The sequence below is a fragment of the Rutilus rutilus genome, assembly GCF_951802725.1.
Source record: "Rutilus rutilus genome assembly, chromosome: 6".
Taxonomy (NCBI): Eukaryota; Metazoa; Chordata; class Actinopteri; order Cypriniformes; family Leuciscidae; genus Rutilus; species Rutilus rutilus.
This window is the reverse complement of record NC_140214.1, coordinates 17,909,361-17,924,288: the sequence shown is the minus strand read 5'-3', so window position 1 is coordinate 17,924,288 and position 14,928 is coordinate 17,909,361. Positions and strand designations below refer to the sequence as shown.

The 14,928-nt window shown below is 37.4% G+C and overlaps 1 protein-coding gene and 1 long non-coding RNA gene across 2 annotated transcripts; both read right to left on the bottom strand.

The window, feature by feature from the left end:
• Positions 1 to 3,102: 3,102 nt before the first annotated feature.
• On the bottom strand, positions 3,103 to 4,977 carry LOC311291803. Its single transcript, XR_014627610.1, has 4 exons — positions 4,771 to 4,977; positions 4,488 to 4,592; positions 4,311 to 4,376; positions 3,103 to 4,193 (listed from the first exon to the last, which is right to left on the bottom strand). It is a non-coding gene; the product is annotated as an uncharacterized lncRNA (long non-coding RNA).
• A 976-nt stretch (positions 4,978 to 5,953) lies between these two features.
• Positions 5,954 to 7,639, bottom strand: LOC311291799 (cystatin-like protein). The gene is made up of 4 exons (XM_084411078.1): positions 7,407 to 7,639; positions 7,133 to 7,237; positions 6,931 to 6,996; positions 5,954 to 6,813 (listed from the first exon to the last, which is right to left on the bottom strand). Exons 1-4 carry the CDS (start codon positions 7,578 to 7,580, stop codon positions 6,679 to 6,681), a joined length of 480 nt encoding a protein of 159 aa, XP_084267204.1. The 5' UTR covers positions 7,581 to 7,639; the 3' UTR covers positions 5,954 to 6,678.
• Between the last annotated feature and the right edge of the window lie 7,289 nt (positions 7,640 to 14,928).

Genomic DNA, 14,928 nt, shown 5'->3' with positions numbered 1-14,928 from the left:
AGCCAAAGTCTCTCCAGTGTTGATCCTGTGAATCATTGGTAACACTTTACAATACGGGTGCACTAATATGCATTAATTCATGCTTAACTAATGCCCAAATAATCACGTGTTAATGTATGACTCATAAAGAACTAAACCATTAATTAATGATCACTGCATCAGTAACTAATAACAAATTTAATATATTAAGTAATATATGAATTGTTATTAATTAAATGCGTCATAATGAATTAATTTCTTAATAACATATTTTATCAACTAAAAGTGTAAATTAATGTGTTAATTACCACATCTGGTCAAAGCAATGTACTTCAACTTCCAGTTGTCTGCTTTAATTAATCATTAACATAATGTTATGACTTTACTTGTTGAGGCACATAACTTAACTAATTGTTAAGTAATATGCCATTTATGGGTTTTGACAGTTTGCACATGCAGTGAATGTAATGTCAAAGAATGTGTTTGAAGGATGGGTAAGTTGGGCTGCACACAAATATCAGCACACCAGAATCTGAACTCCTGACCGCTGTTACACTGTGTTTAAACTGGACGAGACTAGCTGTCTACACTGGACATGACAGACCATTGCAAGTCCATTTGTCCTTCGTAACAGAACTAGCACAAGAGCTCGGAGAATGTCAGAAATAGAATGTGGCATCAGTTTACTGTCGGGGTTTTGTCGTGTAGCGTCGCGTCGCATCGCATCCAGTGACTATAGTGGACGCTCTATTGTCTTTGTCCAGTCTAGACACATATGAAATATGCCGCATGTTCTCATGTGTACCACGACCTCAAGCTTAACCTGACATATTCCTGTGCCATGAACAACAAGGTTCATCGGACTCAGTGAAATCTTGGTTGTAGATGGTTGGAAATTGAAATCCATGGCTTAGTGTGGATGTCAAAACCAAAATGGCATATTACTTAACAATTAGTTAATAGTCATGTGCCTCAACAAGTAAAGTCATAACATAATGATACATTTGCAAATCATTAGCTAATGATTAATTAAAGCAGACAATTCGAAGTTGAAGTACATGACTTCAACCCATTGTGGTAATTAACGCATTCATTTACACTATTAGTTAATAAAATATGTTATTAAGGAAATAATACATAGACACATTTAATTAATAACAATTCATATATTACTTAATCATTTAGAATCTTTATTAGTTGCTGATGCAGTAATCATTAATTACATACATAAAGAATTATTTTGACGACCAGTGGACTTGAATTGTTCTTGTTACTTGTGTAAAAGGGTCACAAGGGGTTAAATTATATTATAAATAGTTTTCTCAATTGCTTTTGCACCTTTTTCGAAACAATTTTAACATTCTTTAAACTGTAAGCTCAATGGTCACAAATGTTTGCTGGAACATCAGAACTCTATTGCATGTCTGCAAAATGTAGTTACTCACCCAAAACACATGCTTCATGTGTCATGTAAATTGGCCAGTGCCACCAAAATGAAGTCTTTCTGTCATCATGTGAACCAAACTGGTCAAAATGTTTAGATGTTTTTTCACCATGGAAATATTTGTTAAATACAAATTGCATGTGGTTTCTACTGACTGTTTTCTACAGTATACAAGAATGTCAGTTTTGTCTAGCCGAATGTTCTTGTGTATCACGCTGAGCTTTTCAGATACAGATTTCAGCAGTAGGTAAAAATTTACTAGAAAAAGTCATTACTGTAGTACACACAAAGAAAATGGACATTTGGTCACACTTTACCTTAGGTGTCCTTATCTACTATTTTCTAACAGAAAAAAATACAGTGAACTTACTGTGCTCATACTGTATTGAAAAACACTTTTGCGGGATGGGATATGGGTAAGGTTAGGGACAGGCTTGGTAATTCCTGATTTAATTAGCTGTAATAACATGCAGGTTTTAAAAACAAAAATGAGTACAATGTAAAAACATACACAATAAGTGCATTGTGTCAATTTATTCATTTAAATGTTAGTACATAGTAGTTAAAGACACCTAATATAAAGTGGGACTGAACTTTTTATTTATACAGCACATATTTGTAGAAATGTAGTACATGTAAACTGAAAATTCACAGTTGCTTGTTGCACATATAGCCTACTGTATATGCTTCCAAACTTGATTGGTAATATTGTTATTTCTATTTCATTACAATGGCAGATTTGCCTATTCAGCACATTTTACAAATATTCCATGTCATAGGTATTTATGAAATATACATGCATGTCTGACAGATTTTGATAATTGAATGGATCATTTTGCATGTGAAGGCTCACACGATGAAAGAATGTTTAGAAGTTGTGAAGAGTTTGACAGTTTCACTGAGAATCAACTCATCAGTTTTGATCAACAAGCCCTGTGCATTTAGATGTTGTGCAAATTGTACTTGCACACATGTGCCAAAACACGTCATTTGCTTAAATCAATAAGAAATCCAAATCTGATGTGAACAAGAAACTAATTGCTCAGAGACTTTATTGTTTTGATAAAAAAAAGTCTCATTTGAGAATTTAGCCAAAGCGATAAAGAACAACTGTAAAATACAGCAACTTATTATAGAAATAAACGCGTTGTAGTTACATATGGTTCTGAAAGGTACGCTATAACCAATTCCATTGTTGTTTTTTACTTTTAATAACCTTCTTGAGTTCACTAGTTCATTTCAACTGTCATGCAGTGTGATAAATACATTTTTGTAAAAGGGGTAAATATTCCCTGTAACTTCTCAGTTAATATAAAGAATGTATGCAGAATAACAGTTTGAAAAATGTTGCTTTAAATGGAATTACTTTAAATTGCTTGAAAAGTTGCTTTTAATGGAGTTTCATATGATACTGTACACAAGTATCAGACATTGTCATTCAGATGTGACATTGAGATGCCATTTTATAGCTTTAAAGCTGCGGTAGAAATCCCCCTATACACCTGACTGACAAATGTATGCTCTACTAGCCGTCTCTACTTCGGCCTGTTGAGTCGGACAATGTTCTGTCCCTTATGAACATTATCATTTGGGAATAAGGTCTCTGGTGTTCCCCTTCAGCACTATCACTTGAGAACAGAAGTAAGATGCGCAACAGTAATCAGACAGACTCCAGACAATGCCATTGAATATGCTTTAATCATGAACGGGAGGATCTCAGACCACTTTCAGGGAGAATCCCCTCGACAAAAAGTGTATAACAGTTTTTATAGAATAGGAGCATGAAAAAAGATGACATGATTTATTACATAAGTTTTCTTCAATATGATTAGTTCTTTATATGTATCATTCAGCAAACCCTTCTGTTACTAGGTAAAAGCAAATCTGGATTATTTGATTCCTTCAGCTTGTTACTCAAGTCATAAGGTTATATATTTAGACAGCTGTCAAGTTTTGTTTCCCCTTTTGTTACATATTCAGACACACTTTGGCATAAGTGTTGGGGATATTTAGTTTTCAAAAGCATACATATGTTAATCCTGAAAGAAAAAGGAATGTTAGTTACGATTAATTTAATTTAAAAAAATTCCTTAACAAAGCCAACAGTTAGCATTTGACCTTCAAGTCCCTTAATATAATTTGTATTGATCTACATCAATTTAAAACACAAATGAAAACCGAAATAACTTAATAACAGTGTCACACTGCAGGACATCTGTTTACAGATCTTTTCAAGATTAAAGTGGGCCTCTCAAACTCAGTGCCAATAAATCGTCTAAAGATCAAGATTTATAACATTTCATTCATGGAAACTTTGAGTACAATTTTACAAGGTCTTCTATGAAGAATGTTTAAACATTTTTAAATAATTATTCATTTCACTTGTATGTTACTCAACACAGGACGTACTAATGAAGACTATACTGTATTTTCCATATTTCTCTCAAAATTACATCATAACATTGAAACATATTGAGAAAACTGATAATTGGACTGCATTAATCTTCATATTAAATTCCAGATAAAGAAACTTGGCCTGAGAGGTCAATTTTATAGGTTACATATCATTAGTAGTTTTTATTTTATTTTAAATGGGCAGTTTTTTTTTTCATATGGCCGGTTGCAAAGATCCTCGATCGTTTTTATTTCTCAGATGCATCCCAGACATCCAGTTAGTTGCCCATTTTCTGCTTTATGTGACAACATAAGTTCCTTCCCCAGTAAAATGCCTCTTTGAGGGATTTAAACATTCGGATCGAATTTTTTTTATCTGCAATGAGAACAGTTCAAACCTATTAGTGCAGGAATATCTTATACAATAAATAGGTTGGATCATGATGGTGAATCAAGGTCTTTGTCCCCAATATGTGACTAATATGTGATGTACCTTTTCGGTTTCTCTGAGAAGTAAACAGGTCATGGATCCATCACAGTCAACACAAGAAACTTGAGGCTGAGAAAAATACAATAGAGCTGTGTGAAACGGTAAGCTTTTTAAAATATATTCTACAATGACTCCTATAGGCATTTTGACTATTAAGATCCTGAGTGAGTAGAGACTTACTGTTGCCTTATCTTGGATCTTACAGTCTTCCCGATGGACACTCTGTTTCATCTTGTCACATGTGGTGGATTTTAATATCACATGAAGCATGCGCTTGTCATCATACTGTCATATAGAGGAAAGAGAAAGGTAAAGCATAAAGATGACAATCTTACATGTAGATGTTTAACTTTTTATCAAGCACTTTAAGGCAGATGCATAAGCACAGAAAACAAAATCAGAACAGACAAATTACAGTACAATTATAAATTTATAGTAAAATTCTAAAATATGAATAACTTACAGCATCTAAAATAAAGGCAAAATCAAGGTGTTTGGTTTTTCCATGTTTCTCATTGGCTAGTTGTATTGCCCTGTCAATGATGTTTGTCTCATGTTGGCTTAGTTGATGATATTCTTTGTTTCCATCTGTTGACTCCAGCAGTAGCAGAGCGCTAAGCAGTAACAGTAAACCTCTCATCTTGCACAGTAACTGATGTTACTAGTGTCACTAGTGTCACGTCTACAGACCACATCAGCTGTGATTGGTCTACTCTGTAACCAGAGGCTCTCCCCAATATGATGAAATAAGACAGGGTTTCTGCAGGTTTTATGAAGAGAAATTTAAGACTCCTTTTTAAAAGACCCTTTTCAGACCAAGTCAGGAAATTTCAAAGAATTAATCCAAGGACACACTGTCAGTAAGTTTTCAAACATACTTTGGTCATAAAAACTTGAAGCTCAATAAAACCCCTTTCATTTTCTTATTAGAACATTCTGATTCGTCAATCTAAATGTCTTTAGATTAGCCAATATAATATAAAGACCAGCATGACTCCAACCCAACTTATAAGGTGGTGAACCATTATAAACTAAATGTCTAAAACTAGCATTGCAAATACTCTTTGGGACAAACTTTCCCCAATTTAATATTTCAAAGCCGCAATGTACAGAAAAGATGCAACCGCATGCATGTTTATCAAGTTCCTCTACGCAGGGTTACTGACAGTTATTAAACCTGGTGCAGAAATTTTAAAATGAAACCTGAGAAAATCCCTCATGCAAGATTTAATGCAATGACGAAATATTTAAGACTTTCTGCTCTGATTTAAGACATTTTAAAGGCCTTGATTCACAAAAAGGTGAATTTAGACCTCAGATTTATGCTAATTAATGCTCATGTTCACTACTTGTGTTTCTGCTTTCAAAGTACAAATGGAAAGTTTACACATCTCCTGATAAAACATGCAATGTTTGATTTGAACTCAAAACAGCCTTATGCAAATATAAACTTTGAATCATGGCTGCATTTAGATCCACTCCATACCTTGTTTATTTCACTTTAACCATAATTCCAGCTCCTCCTATTCTCCTATTTTTGTGACAAGCACAAGAAAACCACTAGTAAAAAATCTCCATGTTTTGGTGCATTTCAACAAAAGCTTCCATACAATTTCATAAAGAGAAAAGACCCAAGTGTTATATTTGAAGAATTTATTGTTCTGGCATTTGAAACCAAGAGCATCATAACAGACTATTGACAATATTTTAAACAATAAGAGGGGGGCAAAAACAACAAAAAACTGAATTTGAACAACATCTGATTGGTGGAATGGGGAGTAAACCAATGGACCAAAAAAAGGAGGGAGGGGGGCATCCAGTCATTCACATTAAAGTACAGCAACAATAAAAAAAATATTCATGAGCATTTCCTTGCCTGTCCCAAGAAGGGATCATTAATAATATTAATATCAACATCGATAAAAAATAATTACAAGTTATAAAGAGAAGCCAGTACCACTGGGAAGAGTGGCTGGCGGCTGCTTCTGTGTAAGTGAGAAAGAGGAAAAGGAGAGATGGAGAGAGAGAAGAAAAGGTTATGTAGGGCAGGATGTATTTGACAGTCTATGCAGAGAGGTCACTGTTGTCAAACCGTTCCTGATCGTACACCTCAGCGATCACTTTACGACCTCCGAACCAGCGGTTGTTGAGCGCCTACGTACTAATGAAGACTATACTGTATTTTCCATATTTCCCTCAAAATTACATCATTAAATTGAAACATATTGATAACTGATAATTGGACAATACACATTAATCTTCATAATTAAATTCAAGAAACTAGACCTGAGAGGTCAATTTTATAGGTTACATTTCATTAGTAGTGTTTTTTTTAAATCATATGGCCAGTTGCAAAGATCCTCGATCGTTTTTATTTATCAGATGCATCCCAGACATCCAGTTTTTGCTCATTTCCTGCTTTTAGTCCCATCAGATGTCCTTCCCCAAGAAGATGACTCCTTGATGTGGGTGGGGGAGGCAAACATGCGGATAAAGTTTCTTTAATCTGCAATGAGAACAGTTCAAACCTATTAGTGCAGGAATATCTTATACAATAAATAGGTTGGATCATGATGGTGAATAAAGGTCTTTGTCCCCAATATGTGACTAATATGTGATGTACCTTGTCTTTTTCTCTGAGAAGTAAACAGGACATGGATCCATCACAGTCAACACAAGAAACTTGAGGCTGAGAAAAATACAATAGAGCTGTGTGAAACTGAAAGCTTTTTTTAAAAAAAACTTTTTTTTTAAGTGTATATTCTACAATGACTACTACAGGCATTTAGACTATCAAAATCCTTCTGTGAGAGTGAGCTACTTACTCTTGCCTTATCTTGGATTTTACAGTCTTTCCGATGGACATTTGGTGTTGTCTTGTCACATGAGGTGGGTTTTAATATGACATGAACCATGCGACTGTAAGAATCCTGTCATATAGGGGAGCGATACATGTAAAGCATAAAGATGACAACCTTAAATGTAGGAGATGTTTAAATATTTTTACCAAGCACTTTAACCCCAGATGCATAAGCACAGAAAACAAACACAAATTACAGCATCTTGATAGAGGTTTAACATTTGAATTAAGTAACTTACAGCTTCTAAAATGAAGGCAAAATCAAGGTGTTTGGTTTTTCCATATTTCTCATTGGCTAGTTGTATTGCCGTGTCAATAATGTTTTTCTCATGTTGGTTTAGTTGATTATATTTGTTTCCGTCTGTTGACTCCAGCAGTAGCAGATCGCTAAGCAGTAACAGTAAACCTCTCATCTTGCACAGTAACTGATGTTACTAGTGTCACTAGTGTCAGGTCTACAGACCACATCAGCTGTGATTGGTCTACTCTGTAACCAGAGGCTCTCCCCAAGATGATGAAATAAGACAGGGTTTCTGCAGGTTTTATGAAGAGAAATTTAAGACTCCTTTTTAAAAGACCCTTTTCAGACCAAGTCAGGAAATTTTAAAGAATTAATCCAAGGACACACTGTAAGTAGCCTACACTGTAAAAAATTTGCTGTATATGCAGCTGTTTGCCAGTAACTTACTGTAGATTTAAATTTATGTTATTTACTGGCAACAGTTTGTTCAAAGTTAAATGAACATTAAACATTAACAAGTCTTTGTCTTTACAGAATAAAATTATAAAATAACAATCTAATGCAAAGCATTCTGGGAACCAGAAATCTTCATCAACCTTTTTCTGTTTTTTTTCCTTCAGATTTTGGTTCCCAGAATGCTTTGCATGAGGCTGTTATTTTAGTTTTATTCTGTAACGATAAAGACTTGTTAATGTTTAATGTTCATTTAATTTTGAACAAATTGTTGCCAGTAAATAACATCAATTTAAATCTACAGTAAGTTACTGGCAAGTAGCTGCCAGTAATACTGTAATTTCTACAGATTTTTCTAACAGTGTAAGTTTTCAAACATACTTTGGTCATAAAAACTTGAAGCTCAATAAAACCCCTTTAATTTTCTTATTAGAACATTCTGATTAGTCAATCTAATGTCTTTAGATTAGCCAATATAATATAAAGACCAGCATGACTCCAACCCAACTTATAAGGTGGTGAACCATTATAAACTAAATGAGACTCCTAGATTTTTTGCATGACTGTGTATATAGTTGAGTCCCAAAATAGATAAATAGCCCTGGATAAGATGCAGTAGGCATTTTTGAGGAAAAGTACTTCAAGTGTTGTTTCTATATGATTTTTAGGTGCTGAATCCATTTCTGCCGTATAACAAGTTGTAAACATCACTGTTTTGGCATAAACAAAAAAAACGTTTTAATGCATTTATTGCAGTTTAAACATTAAACATTATAACTAAACTATGCATTCTCAGAATATTTAAACATGTAAACAATGAAAAAACAACATTAACATGAAGGGGACAATTTTTAATGGCTGCTGGAATTATGCCAAGGTACCAAGGTACACTGGGAAGCATATATCAGTGGAAATATGCAATTATGCCCAGCCCGAAGGGGGGAACTTGGAATACATATGACCCCAGGGGGCTGCATATTGAGAATCACTGGGGTGTCCAGCCGCAGGTGGAATATTTCAAACCCAGGGGTGGCAAGGTGGCTTGCCGAGGGAAAGACACATGCTCAGAGAGGCTTACAGTGGACTACACACGTGGGGGTCGCCCAGAGGCCGTGTTAGGTGTCGCCCAGCCTGCAGCTCTACAGATGTCTGTTAGCGAGGTGCCATGTGCTAGAGCCCAAGAGGATGCCACACTCCGGGTGGAGTGGGCCGTCACACCAGGGGGCATGGTCGACCTTGCTGCTGGTAAGCCAAAGCAATGGCGTCCACTATCCAGTGAGACAACCTTTGCTTGGAGAGAGCCTTTCCCTTCAGCTTCCCACCATGACAGACAAAGAGCTGGTCTGAAGTCCTGAAACACTGCGTTCTGTCTACGTAAGCATGGAGGGTGCGTACTGGACAGAGCAGTGCCAAGGCTAGGTCTGCCTCCTCCGAGGGCAGCGCTTGCAGGTTCACCACCTGGTCTCGAAAGGGTGTGGTGGGAACCTTGGGCACATATCCAGGCCGGGGTCTCAGGATCACGTAAGAGTTAGCCGGTCCAAATTCCAGGCACGCTTCATTAACCGAAAATGCCTGCAGGTCCCCTACCCTCTTGATGGAGGCCAATGCAACCAGGAGCACTGTCTTCATTGACAGGAACTTAAGCTCCACTGATTGCAGAGGCTCAAAGGGAGCACTCTGCAGAGCAGTTAAAACCACTGAAAACCTCGCTCCTCTCAGGAAACTGATGATCAGGTCGTGCTTTCCAATGGACTTACCATCAACTGCATCATGATGTGTGGCAATGGCGGCACCATACACTTTCAGGGTGGAAGGAGACAGCCTTCGCTCCAACCCTTCTTGCAGGAAGGAAAGCACGACACTGATAGGGCCTTTCATGGGTTCTTGAAGTTTAGAAGGACACCAGTTGACGAAGAGGTTCCACTTCAACGCATAGGCATGTCTCGTGGACGATGCTCTAGCGGAAGTGATGGTAGCCACCACCGCTGGTGGTAGGGTACTCAAACCTGCCTCGTCCCGTCCAGGAACCACACATGGAGATTTCAAAGATCGGGACTAGGGTGCCATAGGGTGCCCCGTCACTGAGAAAGCAGGTTCTTTCTCAGAGGAATTGGCCAGGGAGGTGCTGTCGCGAGGAGTACTAGTTCTTGGAACCAGGTGCGGTTGTGCCAATACGGGGCAACCAAAATTACCTGCTCCTCGTCCTCCCTGATCTTGCGCAAAGTCTGCGCAAGAAGGCTCACTGGGGGAAACGCATACTTGCAGAGGCCCCGCGGCCAGCTGTGCGCCAGTGCATCCGTGCCGAGCGTGCCCTCGGTCAGAGAATAAAACAGGTCGCAGTGGGACGAGTCGTGGGAGGCAAACAGATCTACCTGTGCGTCCCCGAACTGATCCCAAATCAGCTGAACCGACTGGGGATGGAGTCTCCATTCTCCAGCGAGAGGCCGAAACCGAGACAGATCGGCTGCACGGTTCAGGTCTCCCGGGATATAAATGGCTCGAAGTGACCTCAGATGCTTCTGACTCCATATGAGGAGGTGGCGGGCGAGTTGCGACATACGACGGGAGCGCAGACCACCTTGTCGGTTGATGTAAGCTACTGTGGCGGTATTGTCTGATCGGACTAATACGTGCTGACCCCTGAGCAACGCACAGAAGCGGTGCAGGGCGAGACGTACAGCCTGCAACTCGAGGCAATTGACATGCCAAAGGCACTGGGGTCTTGTCCAGGAGCCCGCGGCAGCATGTCCATTGCACATGGCGCCCCAGCCTATTGTGGAGGCATCTGTTGATATAACAACATGCCAGGAAACTCATTCTATGGGCACTCCAGCCCATAGAAAACTGAGGTTCGTCCACGGGGTGAAGGTCTGACGGCAGGTCGAAGTCACTGGGACTCGGAGCGTGCCGTGTTGCCATGCCCACCTCAGGACTTGATCATCAAGCGGTCTCATATTAGGCAAACCATGCGACGTTACTGCGGCTGCGGATGCCATATGCCCCAGGAGCCTCTGAAATAGTTTCAGTGGAACCGCACTCTTGCCCTCGAACTGACGAAGGCAAGTTAGCAGTGACTGCACGCGCTCGCTCGTAAGCTGCGTGCACATGGCGACCGAGTCGATTTCCATACCGAGAAAAGAGATCCTCTGCACGGAGCAGAGTTTGCTCTTCTCCCAGTTGACCCGAAGGCACAGACAAGCCAGGTGCCGGAGCACTAGGTCCCTATGTTCGCAAACCTTGTCTCGAGAGTGAGCTAGGATCAGCCAGTCGTCGGGAGGAACAAGGGCTGCCTCGACAACCTTCGTGAAGACGCGAGGAGACAGGGCTAGCCCGAAAGGGAGAACCGCGTATTGGTATGCCTGCCCCTCGAATTATATATATATATATATATATACAGAATATATATACTGGTATGCCTCATTTGCATATGTAAACATGACATTTCAGAAAACTTGTAATACAAAAAATGTCTGTCTCTATGTAAGTGAAAAACTGGAAAGGTTTTATGGTGATATCTATAACTTAAAAATTTTATTGTTCTATTGTCCTATTGTTTCAATAACAATTACAAGAAAATGGGACCCTTATTTCAGTGTTATACGGTGGATCCTTATTCAGGAGACATTGAACTTTCTAAAAATGTGGTATAACAACTTTTCCTCAAAAATGCCTACAGGGTTACACAATCTTGAAGATTCGGACCTGACTAATAACAGAAAGGGAAACGAAACTAGACAGCTGAAGTATCAATGCTATCTGCAAATGCAAATCTGTCTATCTATCCATCCATCCATCCATCCATCTATATCTTTTTTGTTATCTCTTTATATTTCACTACTTCAGTTTTATTTAAAAAGTTGCAAAGATCCACGTTTCTTCTCATTTGTTATATTATTAGCATCACAGATGTTCTCTGTCACACTTTTTATATGCATTCAAAATATGATACCTTTCTACATTCTCTAAAGGTTGCCATACAATAAATGCAAGGCTGCAAAAAAGAAAACACTGTACAAAGATTTGAGCAGAGGCCTATTATATAGGCCTAGTTTTTAGGGTGTATTAACAAATGGTCTTTAAAGCCAAAGTCTCTCCAGTGTTGATCCTGTGAATCATTGGTAACACTTTACAATACGGGTGCACTAATATGCATTAATTCATGCTTAACTAATGCCCAAATAATCACGTGTTAATGTATGACTCATAAAGAACTAAACCATTAATTAATGATCACTGCATCAGTAACTAATAACAAATTTAATATATTAAGTAATATATGAATTGTTATTAATTAAATGCGTCATAATGAATTAATTTCTTAATAACATATTTTATCAACTAAAAGTGTAAATTAATGTGTTAATTACCACATCTGGTCAAAGCAATGTACTTCAACTTCCAGTTGTCTGCTTTAATTAATCATTAACATAATGTTATGACTTTACTTGTTGAGGCACATAACTTAACTAATTGTTAAGTAATATGCCATTTATGGGTTTTGACAGTTTGCACATGCAGTGAATGTAATGTCAAAGAATGTGTTTGAAGGATGGGTAAGTTGGGCTGCACACAAATATCAGCACACCAGAATCTGAACTCCTGACCGCTGTTACACTGTGTTTAAACTGGACGAGACTAGCTGTCTACACTGGACATGACAGACCATTGCAAGTCCATTTGTCCTTCGTAACAGAACTAGCACAAGAGCTCGGAGAATGTCAGAAATAGAATGTGGCATCAGTTTACTGTCGGGGTTTTGTCGTGTAGCGTCGCATCGCATCTAGTGTAGTTTCACTGACTATTATAGTGGACGCTCTATTGTCTTTGTCCAGTCTAGACACATATGAAATATGCCGCATGTTCTCATGTGTACCACGACCTCAAGCTTAACCTGACATATTCCTGTGCCATGAACAACAAGGTTCATCGGACTCAGTGAAATCTTGGTTGTAGATGGTTGGAAATTGAAATCCATGGCTTAGTGTGGATGTCAAAACCAAAATGGCATATTACTTAACAATTAGTTAATAGTCATGTGCCTCAACAAGTAAAGTCATAACATAATGATACATTTGCAAATCATTAGATAATGATTAATTAAAGCAGACAATTCGAAGTTGAAGTACATGACTTCAACCCATTGTGGTAATTAACGCATTAATTTACACTATTAGTTAATAAAATATGTTTTTAGGGAAATAATACATAGACACATTTAATTAATAACAATTCATATATTACTTAATCTATTAATCATTTAGAATCTTTATTAGTTGCTGATGCAGTAATCATTAATTACATACATAAAAACTTAATAAGAATTATTTTGACGACCAGTGGACTTGAATTGTTCTTGTTACTTGTGTAAAAGGGTCACAAGTGGTTAAATTATATTATAAATAGTTTTCTCAATTGCTTTTGCACCTTTTTCGAAACAATTTTAACATTCTTTAAACTGTAAGCTCAATGGTCACAAATGTTTGCTGGAACATCAGAACTCTATTACATGTCTGCAAAATGTAGTTACTCACCCAAAACACATGCTTCATGTGTCATGTAAATTGGCCAGTGCCACCAAAATGAAGTCTTTCTGTCATCATGTGAACCAAACTGGTCAAAATGTTTAGATGTTTTTTCACCATGGAAATATTTGTTAAATACAAATTGCATGTGGTTTCTACTGACTGTTTTCTACAGTATACAAGAATGTCAGTTTTGTCTAGCCGAATGTTCTTGTGTATCACGCTGAGCTTTTCAGATACAGATTTCAGCAGTAGGTAAAAATTTACTAGAAAAAGTCATTACTGTAGTACACACAAAGAAAATGGACATTTGGTCACACTTTACCTTAGGTGTCCTTATCTACTATTTTCTAACAGAAAAAAGTACAGTGAACTTATTGTGCTCATACTGTATTGAAAAACACTTTTGCTGCTATTGAGATGGGATACGGGTAAGGTTAGGGACAGGCTTGGTAATTCTAGATTTAATTAGCTGTAATAACATGCAAGTTTAAAAAAAAAATAGTACAATGTACACAATAAGTGCATTGTGTCAATTTATTCATTTAAATGTTAGTACATAGTAAAGACACCTATATAAAGTGGGACTGAACTTTTTATTTATACAGCACATATTTGTAGAAATATAGTACATGTAAACTGAAAATTCACAGTTGCTTGTTGCACATATAGCCTACTGTATGCTTCCAAACTTGATTGGTAATATTGTTATTTCTATTTCATTACAATGGCAGATTTGCCAATTCAGCACATTTTATGTCATAGGTATTTATGAAATATACATGCATGTCTGACAGATTTTGATAATTGAATGGATCATTTTGCATGTGAAGGCTCACACGATGAAAGAATGTTTAGAAGTTGTGAAGAGTTTGACAGTTTCACTGAGAATCAACTCATCAGTTTTGATCAACAAGCCCTGTGCATTTAGTGCCAAAACACGTCATTTGCTTAAATCAATAAGAAATCCAAATCTGATGTGAACAAGAAACTAATTGCTCAGAGACTTTATTGTTTTGATAAAAAAAAAAGTCTCATTTGAGAATTTAGCCAAAGCGATAAAGAACAACTGTAAAATACAGCAACTTATTATAGAAATAAACGCGTAGTAGTTACATATGGTTGTGAAAGGTACGCTATAACCAATTCCATTGTTGTTTTTTACTTTTAATAACCTTCTTGAGTTCACTAGTTCATTTCAACTGGCATGCAGTGTGATAAATACATTTTTGTAAAAGGGGTAAACATTCCCTGTAACTTCTCAGTTAATATAAAGAATGTATGCAGAATAACAGTTTGAAAAAAGTAGCTTTAAATGGAGTTTCATATGATACTGTACACAAGTATCAGACATTGTCATTCAGATGTGACATTGAGATGCCATTTTATAGCTTTAAAGCTGTGGTAGAAATCCCCTATACACCTGACTGACAAATGTATGCTCTACTAGCCGTCTCTACTTCAGCCTGTTGAGTCGGACAATGTTCCGTCCCTTATGAACATTATCATTTGGGAATAAGGTCTCTGGTGTTCCCCTTCAGCACT